Source organism: Condylostylus longicornis, unplaced genomic scaffold (genome assembly GCF_029603195.1).
Source record: "Condylostylus longicornis isolate FDR11 unplaced genomic scaffold, ASM2960319v2 ptg000002l, whole genome shotgun sequence".
In the NCBI taxonomy this organism is placed as follows: Eukaryota; Metazoa; Arthropoda; class Insecta; order Diptera; family Dolichopodidae; genus Condylostylus; species Condylostylus longicornis.
The window spans coordinates 385,147-411,969 of NW_026577971.1; the positions used below are offsets into that span (position 1 = coordinate 385,147).

General features: G+C 26.9%; 1 protein-coding gene across 8 annotated transcripts in view; it reads right to left on the reverse strand.

Moving 5' to 3' along the window:
• Nucleotides 1-26,823, reverse strand: part of LOC129605783 (protein spire) — a 162,380-nt gene that overhangs the window by 57,803 nt on the left and 77,754 nt on the right. For 7 of the 8 annotated variants that reach the window (XM_055515779.1, XM_055515758.1, XM_055515723.1 and 4 more), the window contains exons 5-11: nucleotides 21,786-21,850; nucleotides 16,699-16,816; nucleotides 15,619-15,695; nucleotides 8,696-8,731; nucleotides 7,334-7,473; nucleotides 5,608-5,719; nucleotides 4,581-4,704 (exon numbers count right to left, since the gene is read on the reverse strand). In XM_055515779.1, coding sequence (XP_055371754.1) covers nucleotides 4,581-4,704; nucleotides 5,608-5,719; nucleotides 7,334-7,473; nucleotides 8,696-8,731; nucleotides 15,619-15,695; nucleotides 16,699-16,816; nucleotides 21,786-21,850 — 672 coding nt within the window. The remainder of the gene's footprint in view (nucleotides 1-4,580; nucleotides 4,705-5,607; nucleotides 5,720-7,333; nucleotides 7,474-8,695; nucleotides 8,732-15,618; nucleotides 15,696-16,698; nucleotides 16,817-21,785; nucleotides 21,851-26,823) is intronic. The other variant, XM_055515774.1, reaches the window with a different exon arrangement.

Consider the following 26,823-nt stretch of genomic DNA (forward strand, 5'->3'; position numbering starts at 1 on the left):
TCCAAAAAATAATTGTTTGATCAAAATTTTTGGTGAATGTATTTTTCTGTTTTCAATATAACTGTTAATTTCAATGAATTAAATTTTAACAAAATAAATTGTGCCCCGTATTTTTATTGCAATTTCTCAACTTATTATTTCTTAAGTGACATTATATTATTATATTAGTGATCTGGGTTCGCGTTGCGGGGAACACGGTAAATCTTTGAGAACGCGGCGAACCATCGCTCTATTCTTCAATATACAATCAGCATATACAGTTTGCAGCAGTTGGAGAATAAGAATAAAATTCCAATTAAAATGTAACAACTATGACGAATTTTAATATTTCTTCTGTTAATTAGGAAATTTTTGTTTAAATTTTCATACGAGTAGTATTTTTTATTGTATATGAACAATAATTATTTTTTATGCGTTTTCCTCTCTTGTAAAATAAAATGAAATTTCTTTTTTTTTATTTAAACCTCCCGCACTTATCTGCTGGTGATTTTATGTTCGAAATCAAAAAATAGTACAATTAATTAAATTTTATCACTTTTTTGTGTATAGCATTTTGATGGCAATGAACAGAGCAGATTATTGTACTGCATATGTTAACAATCTTTAACTATGTGGAAAATTTACAATATATGCTTGAAGGTTTCAATTTGATTCTTCATCACATTATGAGCACATTATCATATCACAAACATTATTAAATTATTTTTACAATGTATAAGATCATAAAATTATTTTTGAGTTTTAAAGAAACAAAAAAAAATCAATCTACAAGTTTGAGGAAAAAAAAAAAATAAATAAAAGTCAAGAACAACAAGCGTCTTGGCGATTAAAATAATTTTAATAAAAAGTCAATAAAAGAAATATTTTTATAATTTTGTAGGTAAGTTGTTCATTTATACATGAACAATATTACATGCTGTGTCCTTTAATTTAATGGACATAAAAAAATGCATTTTTTTTTGTCTTTACTATTTTCAGTAATATTGTTATTAAAACAGAAAAATTAACAGAATTTGCGGGGGCAGCAATATCGTATATCACATCTCATATATGAATATTATTGAAAAACTCCAATAATCAAAAAATAAAAATCAAAAAATAAGAGAAATAGTAAAATATTTTAAGGCTATAGCAAAAACTTTATTTGGTTTAAGCAAAAAATTTTATTATAAATGATCTAAGAATTTTATTAATCGTGTTTTGAAGGAATTGTGAAAAAGTGCAGGCGTAAGCATATTAAATAAATAAAAATCTATTTAAATTCTAGAATAAAATTGTGTACAATAGGTAAAAGAGAAAAAAAATTAATTGATTCAATTATTTATTGTAAGAGAAAGGCCATCTACCAAATTGTAGATCTAGCGCTAACTTGACTTATTCTGCAATACAATGTTTAACAGCTAAATAAATCAAATTGACGTTAGATCGGTATTTTGGTGGACGCCCATAGGTGTTATAAAATGTTTAATGCTAAATTTAACTTTATTATAAATTTAAGAAAACTGAAACGAATTGTTTACATTTTATTTCTTAAATGATAAGGTATACATAATCTCAAACGGCCAGTTAAGATCCTACTTTGCAGATATAAGATCAGAAGAGTGCAGAAATTCTTGAAGTTCTCTTTGATTCCGTTTTCTCCAGGACTCAAATTAATATATTGAATTATTTTTTCAAAACATTCCCTAATGTTGGAGTTGCAACTTATATTTGTACAACCGGAGTAAGACGGCACCGCAACCGCGTATAAAAATCTACTCAGCCTTTCTGAGAGTACTGGACATACCCTACAAGACCCACTGGAAAGCCACTTCATGATGAACACTGTGACACCTGGAAGTTCGCAACTATGCCGCAATGAGAGCAAAGAATCCTCCCAGCATTTCCGTTCGCCTATATGACCGAAAGTATCACTCTCTTATAGAAGGTGTACTTGCAGTATAATTAGCAATCCAAAATCAGATTAAAAAAAAGAGCCTATGGGAAAAAGACTTCTTTTTTTTGCTTATGTATACAAGTAAGTACAAAATATCAGGTTGAAATGAAAGCACATTTGAAAGTTAATATATAAAACTAAATTTCAAATTTGCAATATGGCTTACTTTCAATTTATTATTCTTTATATTTGGTGCTGTAATAATAAGCTTCATAAAAAATTGTCACTCTATAACCATAATATTGTAATGATAATGAGCTTTTAAACAATAATTGTTTAATAAAAAAAAATATTTTCATTCTCAAATTACCTACAATTTAAATTTGGATTTTTTAATTTAGATAAAATTTTAATCTTAATATCCAATAATTGATTACAATTTATGTCTATATTATCGTAAATATATTTTATACTGGATTTTATCTATAATAATATTAACCTTTACACTTTTAACTATTTAAAAAAATTTTTTTAAATTGCTTATTATAAAAAATATAAAATTATATATTTACGGTATTTATAAATGAATAAAAATAAATATTTAAGTTTAATATACGTTAGTATGTAAGTAGGTACTCGTACGTATACAGAATATTGAAAGAAAGAATTTAATTGGATAAGAAATCGGATAAAATAATTTGAAGTTCAATGCGAATGTTTATGAGTATGACCTTGTATTGCAGGCTTAATCCATACATTATGAATATAAACGATTGTTCAAAGAAATGTGTGTGTGTTGTTAACAAAAGTATACAAGAATTACAACTATTTTTGGTAGTAAAATGAAAAATAAGTAATAATGCCTTATTATTATCTCATTTTGTAAAAATTGAAATTAGGTGACTTGTACGATTATAGTTGCTATACGGGGGACTTTCAATAAAATGAATCAGCACATTGGATTTTGAAATCTCGCCATTTCTTTGTTGAAACTAATCTCTTACGCAATGACCTCTTCTTTTTTTTATTTTTATAAAACATTATAAAATCTTAAATCGTGGGATCCCACCGGAAGATGAGTTGTTGGGGATGTTTTTGAGTAAATAAATCAAACACACAGCAGGTCCGAAAATGGAACGACGTACGGCCAGATAATTTTGGCCTAAGCTAAATCTGTCTCGTACATCAAATCTGGAATCGGTGTGATAGGGGTTATAACTGGGCACTGTCTGATTGGCGAACACATCAGGAGAATGGGACGCTTCGCTAACAACCCGTTAACGGAACGCTGCTGTAGAAGAGAAGACGGTGACTCCTCATTTGTGCCAGCTATGAAACCGGGAAGGCGAAGGTTCCTTGGGTTGCCCTTCTTTTTATGAGCTCCTCTATAAAGGCCTCGGTCTGAAGCTCATAATTTTTCTATAAAGAGCTGATTTAAGTGAGGGTGAGGATATCAAGATCCATCGGTATCACAACGGGCTATAAGTATTTAGCCGAATAAAGAGCCGAATAGTATGTTAGTTTTGAAATTCATAAAATTTTTTTCAAAAGAATTTATTGACTATATTATTCGATGATTATTGCCAGATAGAAATTTTTACAATCCAAAAATAATCATTTAATTTTGAACTTTAAAAATGAAAATTTTCTTTAAAATCATGGTGTATAACAATAGCATGCATTAATTTACTTTCATAGAAATTCATTAAAAGTTCTGTTATTTTCTGTTATTCATTCGAGATTAAGATACAATTTAGATTTTTTTTTTGTTGTGGTACAAATGACTTTTCTAATTTTATATTAAGATACATAATTGCGTCTTATTATCACTTATTTACGATCTGACATAAATCTATATAAGAATTTTTATTTTTTTGGAAAAATTAATGAGAAAAGTACCAAAATTCTTTTAATTTTATCCAAGCGTGTAGCTGTGCGCCAACAAATTTAATTTAGAAAATCTTAAAAACTGTTTAGTCATATTAATTTTATGTATGGAAGACAATGCAATTCATTGCTCATTTGGTAATCAGAAAGAGTAGTAAATAAGTGAAAGAATATTTGATTTTCTATAATGAAGAACATATTATTATAGAAAATGTGAAAAAATATTTGAGAAATGTGAATGAACGCGCAAGGTGTATTCTCATATGCCTCATAGGATCTACAAACTATACTGTTTATGTATGCATACATTAATAGTGCAAGTAAGAGCAAAACCACCTGATGCGATTATAGAAATGATTCGCCTGATGATGTATAAGATTAAGTTTTTGAGATATCAAACACATTTTGTTTTTTTTTCTCTATGTTTTTCTATTTTATAACATAAAATATGATTTCCGCTTTAAAGTAATAAAGTTAAAAAAAAAATCTAATACTTTTGTGTCTTTTCTCTTCTTCTCCTCTTTATCTATCTCTCTCGCTCACTCTTTCATATTGAATGAGATCAACGTATATAATATTAAAATTGATGGGCATTTATAAATCATATTCGAAAATGATACTGTAGATAAATTTCCTCTTTTGTTAATTTTTATAATAGAAAACAATAAAAAAAAAAAATATAAGATATTTATTTGATTATAAATTGCATTATAATGGGTGGTAAAATTTTTATATACACACATGTATATGCACTCTAGACATACATATACGTGTATCTACATAAGAATAATAAAATATTATAAATATTTTTACTTACATCGATTTTTAAGCGTTGGCTGCGGTACAGGTTTAAGTGGTCGCCCTTTTCTTATCGAATCCATAAGTTGTTCTCGTGGTGATGGATTACGTTTAACTGGTGGTGGGAGTTTTCGTTCTGATGCCTAAATATTATAAATTATATTATATAAAAAATTAAAATTTAAAATTTATTTTATTTTTTATGTATGGCGATAATTAAATTTTAATGAGCAGTATAAAAATAAAAATTAAATATTGCAAGGTCGTGTATATGAACATTAAAATTAAATTATAATTTGTATATAGGGTTTGAATTAATTATTATATATAACAAACTACATATATGATTTAATGATGACATCAGACTTGGTCTCACAGCAAATAATTGAAATTCTCCTATTCTATGTCACGTCAGATTTACTGTCAGATTTTTTAATTTTAGAAGTAAAATGGCGACAATTAAATTTTTGTGGAATTTTGCAAAATCGATCAGAATTTTGTCAAGTCTGAGCGCCATCAGCTAACGTTAACATTAATGACTGACAGAAATTTGACACAAATTTTGGAGAATTTCCGTTATCTTCAAATTTTTATTATTTTTCAATTGTATGTTCAGCTTTATATAACATTCAGCTTTGTAGGTATAACATGTAATCAATTTGAAAACTCAGCACTTGAACTTTGAGCTTTTTGCAAGTATTAAAATTTTCCATTTAATTTGCAGATGAAATTTTTTTAAAAATATGAAGTTGTAACCATAAAACTGTATTCGGATTTCCATATCAAATTTTAAGTTCGACTTAAATACATTGAAATTGAATGAAAAATATTTTCGGAAGTTTTGCAGAACAATTTTTTTATATTTGCAGATTTCCTGCATAGCATTTGTTAACTTAATTTCCTTTATTAAAGTTTTCATTATTTTTTGTTATACTCAAACTTTTAATTACTTATCTTAACATATTTCATTAAATTAATAAAAAAAATGTTATGTTTTTGCACATATGTGCATATACAAATACAAAAATTAAATAATTATATCTTACCTTTTTTAACGGAGGCCGTGACCTTATAAATTCTAATATAACAGCATGAGCATCTTTTTTAACTCGAGGCGGAATATCACCATTAACCATTACTTTCCTAAGATTGTATTTCCTATACAATGAATATAAAGAATAAAAATATTTAATTAAATACTAGCACATACCATTAGTACCTAACTTAAAATTTAAACAAATAATAAAAAGAATTCTTAAAACTGTTATACTAAATTTTTATAGTATATAGACTGGAGGAGCATTCAAATTCTTGTTGGCTTACTTAAGAAGTTTTGCTTAATAATTCAATCAAGTATTTTTTTCTTTTTTACTAAATTGCAATTTAAGTAAGTTAATTGTTATATACGCACGCACTAATTAATAACTAAAATTAAAAAATTAAATTACAAATAATTTGTACAGTAATTTTCACCGTACTACTGCAATATGAGATCAATTAATTTGTACAATTTTAATATAAAATGCAAATAACTTGTTCCGATTTTTAAGACTAATAATTTTCTTCTACATTATACGACAAATTTTAATAATCACACATAATATCTATAATTTTTTTTATTTTACTATACGCGATTATAAATAATATAGGTAATATTCAATGAAAGTGAAAATTTATTAAAAGAAAATTTTCTGTGAATTAAAAAATTGATTTATTAATTATAAGAAATGTTTATGGAATTAAATTTAATGAGTTTCAAGTCTAGTAGAGTAGATATACGCGTATAGGTAATAAGATTTAGACGCAACAGATATTTTTAATTGATGTGATTATTGCGCGTATTATAAGAAAAATAAATAATAATAATAATTAAAAAATTAGGTAGATAACTTTTATTTTCACTTAATTATACTGTAAAAAAAACTGGTCGAAAGTTTTAAAAAAGAAAGGCATAAGAATTACAAGTAACAAGTTGGATGTATGCAAATTTAAATTTTTCAATAATTAAGCTAAACAAAATGAATTTTCAATGTAAATTAAAACAAAAAAATCAGATGTGATCAGCAGATAACCGACCGCAATGTGCATTGCCTAGTTTAGTGAAAATGTTGCGGAAGATTATGAAAATGTCTTTTGAACACTTCCTTTCAATTTTAAGGAAGTTAGGAAGTTAATTTCGGTAACAACCAGAACTCAAATATTAAATTTCCAGAAATTCCATCAATCCGTTCCGTAGATATTCCCCAGTTCGGTTTCCGAGCCCCGACCTTTCCGAAATTAATAAATTGATTGTTTTAACATCGCGAATCTAAATATTAAATTTAAAGGAAATTTATTGATAATTTCTCTTTATATTTTGCGTATATAAAATCGTCGCGTAAAAAAGTTCAGTTCCTGAGGTCTGATATACCCCAAAAGTTGATCAGTCCGTGACATAGTCAAAACAAACTCCCATATACAATTTCATCATAATCGGTTCAGCCGAACTTCAGATACACACAGACACGACATCTCCCTAAAAATAGTTTACTTTCGTTTCCGTACTATACGGAGAAGTGCGTTCCCACCGAAAGCTTGACATCCTTGTATGAAATTTTCTTTTTTATCCATTTCTTAATACTAATTTTCCTCATAAGTTTATACTAAAAATTTGCGAATTTCAAAATCTTTTACGTGCAAAAAGTGAACTGAACGTAAAATTTGATCTACATGCTACATAAAATCTGCAAACTTTAAAATTCTGTTCCAAAATTTTTTAGTATGCATACTTACTTTGCTCTAATATCTTCCATTAAAATTTCATATGGTGTTAGTTCATATTCAACTGGTGTTCGTGTAACATCACGAAAATCTCTTCTCTTTAATCTTACACCTTGTCTTAATTCATCAACCACTTGCATCCAAAATCTTGCCTGCGTAATTAAAATACATAAAACCAAAAATTAATTAAATTGTTCTGAAAATTTTTTCCTATTCTTACAATATTATTGAAAATAAATTTAAAATAAAATTTAAATATTTTTTCAATTTGTTGTATTTGCAATTAAATAAAAATTTTTCATGCAATGCAAAATGTTAAATAAAATTTTTATTATATTTTTAATAAAACGGATTTTTTGAAATTATAACAAAAAAAATATCCATGGCAATTTTTTGTCTTAAAAATTTAAAAAAAAAAATATTTTATGACGTTTAATACAAAGTTTTGAAATATTTTGAAAATTTTTGGTCAGGGGTTTTCTCTTGAATTAAATTGTATTTCGGTATTTGGCTGGGATATTGTAATTAAAGGGATTAAAAATAGTATAACTAGGTTGCGAATGAAAAGGGTTCAAGATTTCAAAGAACACTTTAATGTTTTCGGGAATCGGGTTTTTTTGGCAGAAAGTGAAAAGTTAGATATTTTTTACCTATTAAGCAATTTAACACACTAATAGTAAGACGTTTTCCTAGAACATTATCAAATTGATAATCATATCAATCACTTTTAGCGCTCAGTGATTTTTCACATCACAATTAGTTTTTAGTGTAAAAATAGTTATACATAAATAAATGCAAAAAAAATCATAGATTGTAAATCACTTGCGTAAGCAACAAAATTTGAAGTTCATAATGTCAACGTCAAAAAGTATTGGAATTCAAAGACGCTTTCAAAGTGTAAATGGTGTTTTATGAAAGTGCCTAACAGTGAGCAAAATTCACTTACAGACTATCGAAATTTAGAGTTGATAAATTTCATTTTGCACTTTCACTTTGAATAGAGCATGCTTGAATAATTGGAGTTGAAATAAAGAATCAATAAATTACAAAATTCCGTTAGTATTTCATCTCTGAAAGTAAATTTTTACATACCTACATATATATAAATTGTGAAATTATTTTAAAAAATATGATATTGAAGTTGAACCATGCAAAAATATTGCCAACTAAAAAAAAATAATTCACAAAAAAAAAAAATAGGGAAATTACAATTATTTTCCTACTTCTATGAAATTTATTTGCAAAATATAAAGTGCATATATGAAAAAAAAGCATTCAATATCAAAAAATAATTTATAAATAATTAAAAATCAAAATTGAATTGATTAAAAAAGATTGAAATTGAAAAAAAAAAGAAAGGAAATTGAAACATACTTGCACATGTTTCCAAACTCTTTGCTCTTCAGTTTCCTATATATTAAATTTTTTCATACATTTATACACAATCGTACAGACAGCAAGAATATTAAAAGATTGTTTAATTAAGAATTCAATTTTATAATAAAAAAAAATATTCATATTTTATCAAAGAATATTAAAAATATTAAAAATTAATTGTGAATTGAAAAATAATAATGAATCTTGTAAATTTGGAAAACAATGGAGCATTTTTTCTTAAATATTTTTAAAGTAGTTTTCGAAAATCGATTCGGAACAGGACTGATTTTATAGTTTTACCAAAGTTCGTATTCACTCTACTACTCTTAATTCGATTGTAAAGTTCAAGCCCAAGAAGACTATTATGTAACATGGTAAATTCTTGTCTTATCAACGAAATTTACCCAGAATACTTAAAAATGGGCGTAATTGTACCGACTCACAAAGGTTAGCCTACAAAACAGATTGTGGTAACGTCACAGGTATTGGTGAGAAAGTTATAAACAAGCGTATTCGAATTTTTGTTCACAATTATTGACAATTGGCTTTGACATAAATCAATACGGCAACAGCATTGCTTTAGGCAAGTACATTTCATAACTCAAAAACGAAATTTTAGAAATGGTCTCTTTTATGTCAAGGCTATTGTAATTAGACCAATTCAAACAATCGGTACTATGTAGCTGCCATGCGACTCAAAACGATTATAGTACAAATAAAACCGTAGCTGCATGAAATTTGGCAGTCGTCTGCCCAATCACATGCTCAGATAATTTTTTTTTTCTCTCTTCAAAAATAACAATGATTTTTTTTAATGTTACTAACTTCTATATTTTGAATTCAGTGAATTCGATATAATTTTATCGAAGAATGTCAAATAAGTATGCAATAACATAAGTGCATAAATATTTGAACTTTCCAATGAAATATTGAACGAACAAATACGAATAAAAATAGAAATGAAGTTGATATCTACTAAAAATAGGCAGAAATATATGTATGTATGTAAGTGTGTTTTTTCACATTAATAATCTCAATAAATTCATAAAATAAATTATATCAATATATAGAAAATATTAGATCACGCATGATCTGAGTTCAATAATTTTTTCTATAACAATAGCAAAATAATTTCAATCGCGTTATTTAAAAAGCATGTTTGTGTAAAAAATTACTAAAATATTTCGTATTTAAGGCGCCCGTAATTTTAATGAAGTTCATTAAACGACTATTTTTATACCATTATAATTATGTGCATTTAATGAATTTTTCAAACTCTTTATTAACCTTTTATAATATTTGGAATATTTCTAATAAATTTCTGTAGAAAAAATGTACTAATTAATTATATTACAACTGTCGGTATGATAAATTGACTCTGTTAATGAATTTTTATTTGTTCATATGTCTACAGTCTACATTATTTTTGTATAACACGAAATTTATGAAGGTAGAGCGAGATCCAGATATTAGTCTTAGTAAGAGAGAACTGATATGCTGAGATCACCCACAATATACTCAGTCAACACTTCCATTCTCTTCTCATTCTGGAGAGGCCACATAGCTCTACGCAGATATTGCACGTAAGATCAAAAATTTTTAAAGAAAATAGAAAAATTGTTATACAGAGACCCAGAATTGCACTTTAAAATTTTGTTTGAAAATTTAGTCTGCAAATACTATCCATTGGTCCCTTGCTAAAGTGAGATATGCTTTTTTGTTAAACTTTGTAGTTTTATTGGAATCTTTCAATATCAAATCGCGCGTTTATTTTTTTTTAAATATTTATTTAATGGTATGTGGTAGAATGGCATTTTTTTTTCATTGAAATTATTTGAATTGTTTTTGTTTTTATATTCTCTTATACCATTGAAAATATTCATTTTGTCAAGCTGTACTTTATTAGAGTGATAAGGTATTTTATTGGCATCATAATTCAATTGTTACAATAAACATGTCATTTTTCCAATGAAAATTGTGCAACAATAATGCAAAAATTTTTATTGCGCTCAAGTAGGTGGTTCAATCATTGGAAAATTTGTAAATTAGGTCCAAATTTTGATTTTAGAACATATACTCCGTTTATATGTCCATATTTTATGTCCATGTAAACGTTACTTAGCTTGAAGTCGGCTTCGCACTCAAGTCAATCAAAAACATTTTGCTTACTTGACTTGACATGTAATAGTTAAACATAACTTTCTGGCTTTTAAATTGACATAGTAAAAACGTTTCTTGAGTTTTAAGACGAGTTGAAGTCAAGTACGCATGCTGCCATATAAACAAGATAATAGATTTCTTTATATCAACATAGTTTTATGTGCTAAGGAAATTTGACATCAATTATTGAGAAAATATATGACAGATTCTTTCAATAGTCAAACGTTATTTTGGCTTAAACGTCAGTTTGACAATTCTCTCAGAGCCTTTGCTTTTTTTTATATAAGTAATTTTTTTTTTTTTTTATGGTACAAAATTCTTTTTTTATGGTTTGTTCAAATTTTCAGTAATTGCAAACTGGCCATAAGAAAACGGAAAAGGCTGTCAAAATTCTCAAAAGGCGTAGAAAAAGTTTTGTGTACAAATAACGATAATAATCTTAAAATTTTAAATTGAATCTTCGACTGTTATCAATTTTATTATCGCATTTTAACGTAAGATGGTTGTAAAATGAACTGTCGTAGCATAATATCAAAGTCTATAAAATTTCTTGTTTGTTTCATTGACATTCAAAAACCGCAAACTAAAAGAATCAATAGGTTTAAGTAGCAGTTAAACTTTTGAACCTTAGTTGAATTGAAAAATATTTTATTTTACTTTAATTTTTTTCTTTTTAACGTTGAATGCAATAATTGTAATGCATTTATTTTTTCTGTATTGCATAAAAACGCCATTATATTCGTAAATCATCAGGTAAAATAATGACCACAATTCTTTCTCGTGAATCAATAATTTACCTGTTTAAAAACATTATTCAATTGCAAATTTTATATGAGTATGTATGTACATGCTTGCAGAGACAAGTAGATATTGGTAACTTGATCTTTAAATAGAAAAATGGATTTTTATTTAAAATTCAATTTTTTTTTTAAATTTCTTGCAAAAATATCTTTGAAAATTGAATAAACCTTAAAGAATAAATTGTAATGTTAAAATTAAGTGAAAATTTTTTGCATACATAGCTATTCAGAACTAAAACTTTGTGGATTCGTATAGCCATTCTATGTTCTTCAGTAAATTGTTTACATTTTTAATTTTAACCACAAAATAAGAAATATTTCTAGGATTGGTAAATTTTGCATTGTATACATAAAGTTTATGGCAAAACTGTTCTATATGAACCATAAAAAAGGAAAGGCAGGTGATTTATAAAATGTTCCAGGCTTCCATTTCTTAGATAATAAAATGGTTAATATGCAAATCGAATGTTGTATTTAAGGAAATATTAAAGAAAGCAATATAATTGCAAATTTTAGTAGATTCAACTGATTGGGATATTTTTTATTAGAGTCGAAGAATCAGAAGATTTTAAATTCACATTAAGCAAATTTCGATGGATACATCTAGATACTCGGAAGGGGATGAGTGACAAATAAATTTCTAAAAACTTATGAAAATCCAAATTTTAAGCAAAATCTGGGAATAATTTTTGAGACAGAAAAAAAACAAATCGTCAACCTTATGCGTTTACCATATTTGGGACGCAATTTGGAACTTTATAAGATAATTTTGACTTAGTGTTAATGGTGTGTGACAAGTATCACAAAATGCATAAGTACAAAATTTGAAGAATAATTAAAAAAATTGAGATATTTCATGCTATAGGAGAAAATTGTAGTAAGTCCATTTTCATTAATTTCAAACAAACAAAAATTTTAATAACTGAAATTATTATTTTTAGAGAGACAGTCTCATACCAGATATGAAGACTCACAAACCTATAGAGAGAATGCTTATATGAAATCGAATCATCATAATTGACTCTTCAAATATTAAAGGTGCTTTATGCAAGCATATAATTAGTAATGAAGTGAAATTTTAAAAGCTGATTATTTTAGTATGAATTGGGCAGGTACAATATTCGGACAATCAAATTTAGATTTCTCGTTTAAACTAAACAAGATTTTACGATATATGAACACGAATAATAATCAAATTATGCCCACGAGTAGAAAATTGTGTAATTTTGTATACATAAAGTATTATGTATACACAAAGTTAGAAATTTAAATAAAATAAAGTTGTGGGGCTAACTACTTGCTAATAGATGGAGTTTATATGCAATGGCAATATTTTATATTAATCTCTAGCCATCATAAGGTTAAAATATTTTATTTTAAAACTATTCAATGATTTTTTTAAATATTAACAGTTAATATGAAAAATTTGTATGTATAGTGCTATTTTATAGCTGTTGTAGCACATATTGTTATCCTGGGATAATAGCATAGATTTTATGCTTCACCTGTTATTTTCTGGTCAATAAATTCATTTTTTTTCATGTTTTATTGTATTAGTTTTTGTACATGCAGATATGTATATACTTATATGTGTGTGTTAATTCATTTATAAATATTAACTTTTGTTATGGATTGGGCTAGATCAGATATCTCCACCAATAACAATAATAATATTATAATTTGTATAAATGCAGGTAGCTGGCTGACAGCAGGAAATCAAATATTCTTTGTTGGAAATTGTTAGTATACAGTATATACAGTAGTTAAACAATTTTAAATAGTAAAGGCGGTTTATATAGAGCAAAAAAACAAAAAGAGGAAATGCAAAAAACTTGTTAATAAATTAATGAATATAATGTATAACAATTTTATTTATTCACGCTTGAAAATCATTGTTATTTTGTAATATAAATGTATGTATGTATTTCTATATTTTTACAATAGTATGTTTTAATTAGGTTACCAGGTGTATATTGCAAAAATTGAATGAGGATTAAGTTATTTTCAAATTGTATGTCGTTGTGAATTAAGAATGTCGTCGAAATTATTTCTAATCATAAATTTTTCAGATTTGATGACAAGTTGCAGAACTTTAACCACAGAAAATAGTTGAAAACAATTCAATATTAAAACAAGCACTTTATCTTCCAGGGGCCCTACTATATAATTCGATTTTCGTGAAACGACTATCGTATTCGGAAATATGGTAAGGTAGTACCAATTAATTTGTATAGTACAACCTTTCCATTTTTGTAAATAAGAAAAGCGTATCATGAAAATCGAATTACAGATACGAAAATCGAATTATGGATAGAAAAGAGAATACAGATGCAACTGAAATGAATGGGCACTAAAATGCTTCGTGTAACCATTTCTCGCCTTTCTCGTTTTTTTTTCGGACGTGATTGAAATTTTGTTAAATTTTTGAAACTTTGCATTGAATTCGAAGCTATATTGGAATTCGAGTCATACTTTATATTAATATCACTGATAAAAATTTGTTATTTACGAGAAAAATTTAATATTTTATTATCGTAAATTTATTCTCATGTTGACATATGTACAAGTACATGTACTTATCTAATATATCTTTTAAAAATTAATAAAATATTTTATGTGATTAAATATTAAAACTTGAGATATTATCAATAATATTATATAGGAAGTATGTAATTAAAAAGTGCTGATAACATGTATACATCTGAATAAATTAAGTAGGGTGAATATAAGCAAGTCTGATTTTAATGAGTGAGTATATTAAAATGGGTTCCAATTTTTGAAGTATAGCGGGTTAAAATAAATATTTTCACGTTCTCACTTTACATTTTCACCATCGACCTATATTTTCTGAAATTACACGAAGGCGTCTCTCTCAGCTTTATACTTAATTTTTGTTTTAATTAAATAACACTTTTATATTCAATGCTACGTTCTTATCTAAAATATATGCGTGTATCGTATGCCTAGTTTTAATAATAATTATAAATATATTCTAGAATTTAAGACGGTATTTCTTCAAAAACAAATTATATGTAACTTTTATCATTATGTAGATAAATTATGTGTGAATAATAAAAAAAAGTTCACTTGAAATGGCACGTCATACACAATTTCATATTGTACATACATAAACGGAAACAACGCGCGTATATAAATATGAACGTATATAACTGAAAAATAAATTTGAAAAGGAAAAATAAAAAAAAAATTTACCTTGAAAAGGCTTTTCATTTCATTTACGCACATAATGTGTTCAACATAATATTTATCACATATTTATGGTACCTTCTTTATACATATAGATGGCGCATATGTATATACAAACTCACGGCATATACCGACATCTATAATGAGAATAACTATAACACGTTGTGAATTGAATCGGCATTTTAATGTGGTTTTTTTTTACTCAAAGTAAAATTTTAATTTTTTTTTTTCGTATGGAAAATTTCATAAAATTAGAAAATAGAATCATTAAAAAAACAATAAGTAAAGAGTTGTACAACGAAAATAAAATAATAAACAGTAATGACAAATAACAACAAGAACAACAACAATCAACCATAAAGAACAATCATGTCGTTTTTTTTTGTTTTGTTTTCTCCACAAATGACTGATAATAGCTGTCAAAAATTATTGGAGAAACAACAGAACAAAAAAACAAGGAACCAACAAAAAAAAAAGTTAAGAGAGAGAAATAACTTCAATTTTTGATGGAAACGCTTTCATAAACATCAATTTGTTTAATGCGAATATATAAACACACTTTTGTTGACCTAAATGTTTTCAATTTTCAATTAGTAAAGATATTTTTTTTTTTACAAAATGACAGATAAGAAAGTAACAAATTGAATATGGAAAAGAAAAAAAAAAGGGTAAAGACAATCAAACAAAATTTTTAAATTCATGTTGTCATAATTTGTTATTTTTTTTCGTTATTATGTAAAATCAATAACTTACCCAATCATTAAAACCTAATTTATCTAGTTCTTGATTTGAGTCAACAGCGTCAGCTTTGATTCTAAGTGCTTGGGTATCTGGAAAATTTTAAAATATATTAGAGATAATAATTTTTTTTTTTTAAATAATTAAATTTGTTAATTGCATTTAATTGTAAATATTTGTAAAAAGGTACTTAAAATTGAATTACTGGAGAACATTTACAATAATTGTTATACTGCAAATACTGTGCAGTTATTGCCATAATAATCAACATTTAAAAATTATATTGTCAATAACTACTTCTATAATAATATTGCAAGAAAGTGATAAGATTTTTTTTTATTGTAATGGAATTTTTATCTAACAATGGCTGTCTCTTATAAATATTGGAACATAGAAATTCGATAAAGCTGAAGCTATTTAAACTAATTAATTATTGAAGTTTTCATTGATAATTTCACGACAAATGCGATTTAAATATAGAAATATTAAGTATGCTATTGAATTTAAATTAATCATATGGGTTGTTAAGGTGCAGAATAGTACGTCATATTAAAACGATCTACGCTCTCATTTCTCTCGTGAAGGTTCATCACATCTCTAAAAGTGGTAATCTTATTTTTTTTTGGTATTATTGCATTTCATTTCATTTCATTAAAATATTAAATGAAATTTTACGCCACTTTTTTTAAAGTATAAAATTTTCGTAAACCTCCGTACTAAAGTGGAAGGTGATGCAACTATTTCAAAGAGAGAAAAAAAGCTATGCAGAAAATATGGAAAATGAGAGAAATTAAAATTTTCATATAAAATATACTGCGCGCCCAGGTGCACATAAGATGAACCAATTAATTCACCTTTATTAAATAAATAAATTGCACAAACACGACCACACTTAACAAAGAAATTTTTCAAAATATTTAAGAATATTGTTTCAACATTTTAAATTGACGTTTTGGTAGGTTTATATTTTGACAATTTGTTATAACAATCATTTTAAAAAAAATCAACTCGTTCTTTCGATTTCTCCAAAAAATGAATAAAGTAAGAAAATTTAAATTGATTTCATTAAAATCTTTAATCATTTCACATATGTACCTCCATGAAAAACTTTTTGTAAAAATGTCCTTAAATCTTGAGCTTCAGTAGCAAAAGCACGACAAACAGCCTTATAATGATCTTCAGGTACAGATGGTTGAACTCTTGGTATACAAGCCTAAAATATAAAAATAATTTAATTTAAGTTTAAAATTTTTTAAATATATTTTTGGTAAAGGTTTCGACTGAAGTATTTAATGATTGAAAATTGAGAGAATGAAAACCATATTTTAAAATCTAATATTTTTTAGTTGGCTACCCAATGTCTAAGTCTCGGGATATAATTTACAAACATACATATTTATGTATGTTTTCGGGAACTTACAAATCTTTTTACGGCAGAAAGCAGTTAATAGTGTTATTATACTTTTTGAACGTAGTACGGTAATCTAAAGCATTTTTGGGAAATCTACTACCTCCAAATGAAAAGTGGGAGAAATAATTGACTTTACTAAGAGAATTTTATATTTTGAAGCAATTTTCACAAGCGGGGCTCAAAAACTGATACCCGATTCTGCCTGTAGTATATCTGACACAGATACTACAATAACATTGTACGAAAAGTATTGATAACATTGATATTTAATTCTAAATTTATTGACAAAAAATGAAAAGTTGAAAGGATAAACAGAAGGATGACTATAGTTTTCAAAATGCATGTAGGAATTACATCATAGTATAGTTGGATGAGAAGTTCAATAGGCGCAGTTTAATAATAAAACACTTATTATTAAAATTTATTTTAATTTCCGTTGAATACATGCAAAGTATAGGTGTATGAGAATTTGCATTACAGCATCATAAAGGGTACACTATTTATGAATATCAAGTGAATGTTTTAAAGTGTTTTCTTTTTTTTTTGGGGTTTTTTGATGCCTACAATTTTAGTGTTACGCACATTAAACTAAAAAATTATGGAAATAACTTTGTTAACCTTAATGCATAAAAAATGAAAGAAAAACGATTTTTTAATTTTTTTTTTGTAAATGATTAATGATATAAAAGAAACGCGATGCTCTTTATAGAAATCAATGCCAGTACAAGGAACGTATAACCGCAGAGCATATAATAAAACTTTTTTCTGTTGTTTTTTCTAGCTTCTTTGGATTTGAATTTTTTCTTTTTTTAAATAAATATTTTCTAATTTTTGCCTATTCACCTGGCCAAGTTTACAAAAAAGTTATATGATTTGATACGTTGTAATCAACAGAGTCGAGATGAATAAATGCTATTTAAATATACAATAAAAAGCATCAAAGCGAAAAATTGATATTAAATTAAACTTCAACAACAACATTTTTATTATCACCACCATCACCAGGCAACAACAAATAACTTGGATAATATTTCATTTCATGTATGATGATTTTATTTTATTATTAAACTTGAATTAATGAAATCATTTTTAAAATTTTATTAGAGACGAAGAATAAAACAAAAAAATGTATCGGATTTCCCGACTATTGAATAATTTCTAAGAAAGTTTATGTGTAAAATTCAAATGATACAAGCAACCATCATCGCAATCAGCTATAGAAAAACTGATTTGAACCTGGAGTTTGAAGCGCGACAACTTTGGCCTAATCTAAATTTGTGTTGCACCGCGGATCTGATGCCTCTTCTTCGGGGTTACTTTGGATCTGTGATTGGGACTATAAATAGGAACTGTTTGATCGTCAAGCATGTTAGGAGGATTGAATACCTCGACAACGATCTCTGCAGGAGCTGTTGTGATGAAAAGGAGGAGGAGATAATGGTTCATTTGCTGTGCTTATGTTCTGTGCGGAGGTTCCTTTGGTCGCATTTCTTCCTGTAAGTTACGGACCTGGCGAATGTGAACGCTAGGGATTTAAATCGGTTTATAAAGAACTCGGACTGGTTCACTTGGGGGTAAACTTGGGCCAACGGTATCATAGCGGTCTTACCTTGTCGAAGTCTACCCTTTGAAAACTGTGTCAACCTAGTCTGACCAAACTTTGGCTTTCTTGACTGACTTTCAAATTAAAGAGCCCATCAAAATACCTGTGATTGTGTTTTTGAAATGTAATGTACCTACCTACCAAGTTTTTTGTCGGACCCGATTTTGGAAAATCGGGATATAAATTTGTGCAAAAACGGTTTTTAACAAATTGTAATAGGTTCATTTAATAAAATTGAGAAAAAATTATTAATTTTTACTCAATTATAGTACTAAATTAGTACTGCTTAACGTTTGGTGCTACTAGTGTAAGTTTCATGATTCTAGTATAGTTTGGACTATATATCACAATAATCAGTGATTTTCATTTGGTAATTTTGATCTATATTATGACATCTTTTCCAAATGCTTATTTTGTTGTAAAAATTTTTCATATTTCAACTTTAATATTGTTACACATATATTTGACAAAAATCAATGTGCCAACTTCTAGTATGTAAAATAAAGAGTAACGGATGTAATAATTTCTTTCATCTTTTTAAAAATAGTGGAATAAAAAAGTTTTTCAATGATTTTGTGCATTGGATTCTGATTTTAATAGTAATGGAATATTAGTGATATGAATTTTATAATTTAATGTTAATGATATTTTTTGTTTGAAAAGTTTTATGCAAAAGAAATATGAAATAAAATGATTAAAATATGTGTTTGTATTCAGATGATGTTAAATTAATTGGAAAATAAAAGATCATTTGTAAATGAGAGGAAAAGAATTGAATGCCGAAAATGATTGGAATTGCTGCTATTGTAAATACAAAAAGTAAAAACTATTATAGGTTAAACCTAAACGATTTTAAATGTTTTAAGTGGATAAAATTATTAAATATTTTATAATTTAATAAAAATTTAAATGTAAATATATGTACAGTTAGAAATGATTTTTTTTAGAAATGATTAAGTAAAGTACCAATTGGCGGTGTCATTTTTTCAATTATATCGTGATATTTACGGAGGAATTTTCAATACCGTATAGTCTTTCGTGAATTTGTGTGTGTAGTTGCTTCATAAGAAAAATAAAATAAAGCTAACAAAGACAGCTTGCAAAATGAAGGCGAGGGGTGGATTTGAAAAATATTATAGATAACCAAACTGTAGAGAGAGTGGGCTTGCTTTAGGGTGGCGCTCGAATTTGTGCAACGACAATAGCCCTGTGCTCGAGGAGGAACGGTGCAATAATGAAAGAACTGCCTTAATGGAGCAGGGAGGATTTCAGTATTGCGGTAGGCATTTTAACGACTGGATTTTGGATGACCATTTCCCAGTTGTACCACTGCGAGTACCCACTCTGATGTGGTGGATGAGACACTTTTTGGGAGGATATTGATTTGATGGATTGGAGAACGGAGGTGCCTGCGGGTGATCTGCTGAGATTTGTCAAGAGACTTAAATGGTTTAAGCGGAGAGAAGTGTGTAGTGGAAGAATTTCGATAAGCCTTCTATTGGCCTAGTGTTGAGGATGCCGCCTCCCTTCTTTAACTAACTTATTAACTAACTTGCAAAGTACAGCAGAGAACGTCGAAAAAGAGAGAACAGGTCGAAAGAGTTGCCTTTTTGTTCTGATAGCCATCTACAATTTGATTTGTAAAAAACTTATTTCAAGTTACGTTTGTTTGTGCCGATGAAAACTCAATGTGTTATTAAAGAAGTAGGGATCTGAATAATTAAAATTATAAAATCAAAAGATTCTAATGAAATTTCAATTACGATAAAACATTAAAATCATTTAAACTAACAAAATATTTCGTAAAAAATCATTAATTTTTATATTTTACGAAAGTTTTTTTCTAATTTTAATTTCATTTTTTCATAAATAAAGTGCAATATGATAGCTAGAATTTAATCGTAGCAAGAAATTATATGTGTGCTCTCATAAAATTACTACTTTCGAATGCTAAATTTGTTAATAATGGTAGATTTTTATTATACTAACCAGTTTTCTATATTGAAATAAAATTGTTTTTTTTTTTTTTTTATTTGTATACATGTATAGTTATAATTAAATATTATCCGCAAGCTAATAGAATATATATATAAGATGCAATCAAAGAAAAATGTTTAATTTCGTTTTGAGAATAGTGACAAGATTGAATATTTTAAAAGCGAACAAAATGCAGAATCAATAACTATTATTTTATATAACATCTCTTTTCTATAACAACACGGAACCAGCAACAAGTATGTGAATAACTTGTTCATTTCAATCATTTTATCTTAATATAGTTAAAGGCGCAGAAAGTTACAATGAACTACAAAACTACATTTTGAATGTGTAATCGCGCAAAGCACATTGTGCTAGATTTTTTTTTTTTGTTTAAATGAAGAATAAACTTGCACATACGGAGAGCATAGTTCAAATGGATCTGTTGACTTACTGGTTTTTTTTTAGCCAACTAAAATACTAGAATTTTATTTATAGTTGATCGTGCTTAGCTTACATATACTATATAATAATTTTTTAATGAACAAAATGGTTAATGAATTTAAAAAAAAAAAATAATGATTTAAAAATCTCCATAATAATTTGTAAATTAATTTGTACATATAAAAGATTTGTATTACAGATTAGATTATTATCAGTGGCATTAATCGATCATCAAGTTCTTTAAAAATTAAATTAATTATTTTGAGTGAAAATCTAAGATTTAGCATTAAAGAATGCTAATGACGTTGTTCATCCATTAAAAATAATGCGAATTTCTCTGTGCTATGATGTGGGTTTTTCTTACACTTAGCGGCATACGTATATGAAGGTGTTAAGTAATGAATTTTGTTCTTGTGTCAATATCCGTGTGTACAGTAACAATTTCTTTTTTTTGTAAGTTTATAAGTGAAAACATAAAATTGTTGGCATAGAGATTCCAAATTGTTGGCAATTTAAGGAAGTTATTCGAAGGATGTAAATTTGAATGAACTATTCAACCTAAGTGAAAAGAATTTCATTCTAAAAATGTCTTTAAAGCTACTTTTACTTTCTTAGTTCCTCTAAAACTGTCCGTGTTTTTTGCACAATGCCGTTCCAGATATATTTTTATAGAAAATATTGTAAAAAAAAATTTCATATTACGAGAATGAGTTCTAACTGAAAAATGATTAAATAATAAAAACTTACCTCTATTATAAAATCTAAATCTTCACAATCTTCAGAATCTCTCTCAATACCCTCATCGTCAATTTCTGTAATGAAGACAAAATAAAAATTAATTATTATTAAATATTTTTTTTTAAATTTTAATTTTAGATTAAATAAAGAAATTAAAATGCTTAAAATATTTTCTAACTTATCCTAATTAAGGTTTTTAAATGAGGAAGCTAGTGGTAGAGGAGCAACAACACCTTTTATTGGGCCGGAGCTCTGCTTTGAGGTGAGGAGGGCAAAGATCCTGGGTGCCCTGAATGACCTGTGTCACTCCAAAAAAAAATTTGTCTCCCTTTGGAGAAGGGAACTGACCACAATTGATCTTTTAGATTTAAGGCTATTGGTGTGTGTACTCACTGCAAATTACCTCACGATGATCCATCCAAAAAGGATAAACAAGGCGGTGAATAAGATTTGTCGTATCTGACTGGAGGAGGACGAAACAATAACAGCTTATTGCGAGAACGCGAAGCGTTGACTCGCTTACAACTGAAATGTCTTGGGAGGAGCTTTGTGTCTCTGATGGAAGTCTCACGGCTTGAGGGGGCTGCTGTGTTGTAATTTGTTAGAGACCTAGGTATAGCGCTAATGTAGTTAGTGTCAACGTAAAAAGAGTTCTCCCCGACGTGGGGGAAGAAGAAAAAAAAGTTTTCAATAAAGCGAATTGACGAATCACATATTCTGCAAATTGCAGTGTTTTTAAATTCTCAGATGCACTTCTTTTGCACGCTATGGGTCTAGGGATAGACCAGAGTACAGCTGTCATTAAGTCTAATGACTTCCTCCACTAACCTTTATTAGTTTTATTTTAATTTATCAAACACATTAATGAAAGTTTACCGTTTATACAAGTGAGGGCAGTTTACACAATTCTTTTTGGCTCCTATATACAAATTTACGAGTACTTTGCCCATAATTTACTTTGTAGGAATCAAGTTTTCTTTTTTTGATTGTAATCATTTTCATATTGCACGAATTGACTTTTTTAAGCAAATTATGTCAAGATCATTAAAAAAATTACCGCAACTTTTTTTTTTGTATTGTTCTTCTATTCAAATTCTATTCAAAAATTTGTGCGTCTATATGATTAGCTTTAAAAACACCGCATTGTGTTAGTATGAGAATTTTTTTTTTTTTATTTCCAAAACTTGTAAAACTAATTTTAAAACATTTGAAAACCATAAATAATGAATTTAAATTGTCATAATTGTAATACAAAATGAAAATAAGTATGAATTGTCTTCACATTTTTTTTTTAATATTTTTATTAATTTACATATAAACACCAACTGTGCGAAAAAAATTAGGTTCAGGGTTAAAAATCTACACACAAAACAATTAAATTAAAAAAAAATCGACTGAAAATAATTTTCATCGTTAAAATGTTCAAAATATATGGAAACAAAGAAAAATTGAAAAATCAGTAAAGTCATAATTTAATTATTATTAATCAATACACTAGAAAATACAAAAAAAAAATAAATAAAATAAACCTATTTATTATCCGGTTACATTTTCAACAATTACCCATTTAAAATTAACGAACTTGGGATGTCGTTTTTTTCAATTGTCAGCTTTTCTTATTGTTTTTCCTATTTTTATGACTATGACTGTATATACCTTGTTTTTTATTACAAAACATTTATTTTTTTTTTGCTTTGCTTTTTTTTTTTTTATAAATCATGCCTTTTTTAGGTTAGTTTGACTTTATGTAAAACAATATACAAATTCTATGGCTCTCCCTCCAATATAAAAATTTATATGAGTTTGATTATTGTAACAACACCGATAATTTACAATAAATTGGGTGTATAAGCAAAAATATACAATTGCCGAACAGTGAGAGAAAAATTATAGTGTCAATGCGAATAAGGGGGGAAGTTCTAAAAATTTGACATATTAATTAAGTTTGAATTATAGTATAGAGCGCATACATTCGTTAAAATGTATATGCAAGCGATCATTCGAATTTTAATAAAAGTTCGTATTTAACGTTTGGATATCTACAATTTTAGGTAGACTCAAGGTGTACTCGTAAATGAGTTAATTAATATGTGGATAAGAATTTTAAAAATCAATCTTGCTATGTAACTGTTAATGGAGAACTTGTATAAAAGAATATAAAGTTTATGTATTATAAAGACAACAAATTGGAAAATATTTTGCATTCAGTAGATTTTCAAATAAGAACAACAAGAACAACAAATAAGAGAGAGCATAGTGGGTGTCTAAAAAAACCTAGAGGTATTCAAATAAAATTTTGTATAAACGCAACCAAACTCACCCATTCAGCAAATCTAACTAGGCATGGGAAAATTTTGCAATTTAATTATATATCCCATTACTTAGTTAAGAGTTTTATTCAATGATCTTTAAGTGGTTCGATATTAAAATCAATATAAGCATTATAAGATAAGGGATTAATAAAGAATAATGCATTGGTTTCTTTGAAGTATTGATCACATAAAATCATTCGAATCACGGCAACACTAATATGAACAATTGGATTATAAGGTATAGAGGGAAATTGTAAAATGAATTTGTAAATTTTTTTTTGAAATATCAAGAAAACATGGTTTTTTTCGTCCCCTAATGACAGAGAAGAGAGGACAAGGAACGACTGCTGAAATGAATGTCTAAGGTCATTTCTTAGAAATTTATACATGACCTTAGACTAGACCTAATCTGACCTATTATTACCTTAGACCTAATTTATTTATTTAGGGGTTTTATATCTGGGTCTTAGGGCATTGGCTATAAAAAACTTGAAAACGATAAATAAAGTATATACAAAGAGCTTTGATGTTCTGACTGTATGACAACTCAGACTGTTAAAAATGTAGTTCAATTTACACTGCAGTAATATTTTTGGAGGGTTTGTGAAAAATATTTTTAATAAAATAATCTTTGAATTTCAAATTAAAAGCTTACCCAAATTTCAATGCGTCTTTGATCTAAGAATTTCAATAATTTTTTTCACGTGACTGTATGCAATTTTTTATGTGATTCTTTTCTATTGTATTGTTTTTTTTTGTAGCAAAGTTATGTTGACTAACAATTATTCAATGCGATAGCATAAAAAATCGCAAGATAAAAAAGAATGTTTAAATATAAAAATCATAAAATTTATAAAAAATAAATAAAAATGTTTTTTTTTTTTGTGATTGCATAATCATAAAAAATGAATGATGATGATTGCTCAAAAGTAAAACTGAATCAACGAAACACGAAAATGATGTTTAATTTTGAATTTATTAGATTGTATATTAAAATAAAAAAAAAAAAATACAGTATGTGCATATATGTATGTGTTGCTCGTTATAATTGTGGATGAGTAATAATACTGTAATATTATTAAAATGATTTTACACTGTATACGGACCGCCGCCTGGTATAAAATGTAAATAGTTTGTACAATTGTAGGCAGCAATTTTACATTTAAATTATTGTAAAGGTGATAGAGTGTTCCAGTTTTGTTGATTGTATTACAATGTGCTATTGGTTTTTGATCATTGATATGGAGATTGTTATTGTTAGATGTTTTAAAATTGATTGACACAATGACGGGCTTTGAAACACTGCAGCTCTAACATTTTTTCTTTTCATGATTTGAAATGAAATTTTTGTAATAATTAATATTACATTTCATAAAGTGACAACTCTTATTCCATATTCTGTGTTTAGTAATCAAAAATCAAATAATGAATAAATGTCAAAATAAAACTTCTAGTAGATTAAAAATAATTAAATACTTTATTTGTTCCGAAAAATTTGTGAAAGGATTGTAAAAAAATTTTTTGAAATGAAATTTTTGCAGTGAAATTCTCTTAGTTCTTTTAGAAAGTGTGTACTTAAACAAAAATACCATTTCCCATAAAGCATATTATTTTCAATAATTGAACATTATGGAATTCGTTTACAAAAAATTTGACCATTCTACTTCCGACTCATTGAATTTAGTTGAAAAAATCAACAAAAATTGTTTTTTTTTAATTTACGGAGTTTTCGTTTATTCAGTTCTAGATGAGTTCTAGCTTGTAGTACGTTCGAAAATCCACGCTATATACACTAAAAATATAGATCGTTAGGAAATTATTGGCTGTAATAAAGTGGGTTCAGAAATTCAATTTGCAATAAAGAAATGCTAGAAATGTAGCGCAAACCTCTAGTATAAATTTTGTCGCCGCCAATAATAAAAGATTAACGCTTTTTAACGCTGCGATTTAAAAAATTTTAGTTGTAATATAGAACTTTCAGCGCAGCTTGCAGCCACTTCAATATTTTGTTCAGGAAATAGAATTTTACTGTGTTGTCGATTTGACACACTGTACCTATATTAAAATATTTTTGTGTACAAGGTACATTTATTTAAGTATATTTATTGCACATAATATTTTATGTTATTATGATTGTGTGTACGTATATGATTATATTTTTGAGAAAAAATAAAACAAGAAAAAAACAACAACATTTTCTACTCTACTTAAAGTCACTTCTATTTAAAATTCTTAACTGTTTTTTAATATAACTTTGTTTTTTTTTTGTTTATTGTTTTAAAGAATAAAGCCGGTATATCACTCCAGGTGATTGACTCACCTGTGAGGCGTTTTCATTTTATTTATTTTTGTATTTTATTTTTGTTTTGCTTTTCTTTTGCCGGTTTTCGTTTTAAATTACTTATTTATCCAGTAAAGCGTATAAGAGGAGTAGCTTTTTATTCTGTAGTGTAGAGTGTAGAGTAATCATGTTGAAAACAATAAAATGGTATATAAGAAAAAAGTTAACAAGAGATGATACGAGTAATAGTTATAAAAGCTCTTTTTTTTTATTTGATATTATTGTAGGGTAGACCGAGTAGCAACTAAAGAGTGTTTTTTTTCATAAGAATTGCGGTAAATGAAAGGTGTGTAAGTTGCTTAAAGTTTACTTTTTGTTTTTGCTGTTGTTTTTTTATTTATATATTAAAGAATTTAAAATTGAACATTAATTCTTAATGTTTTGGCGTAACTAA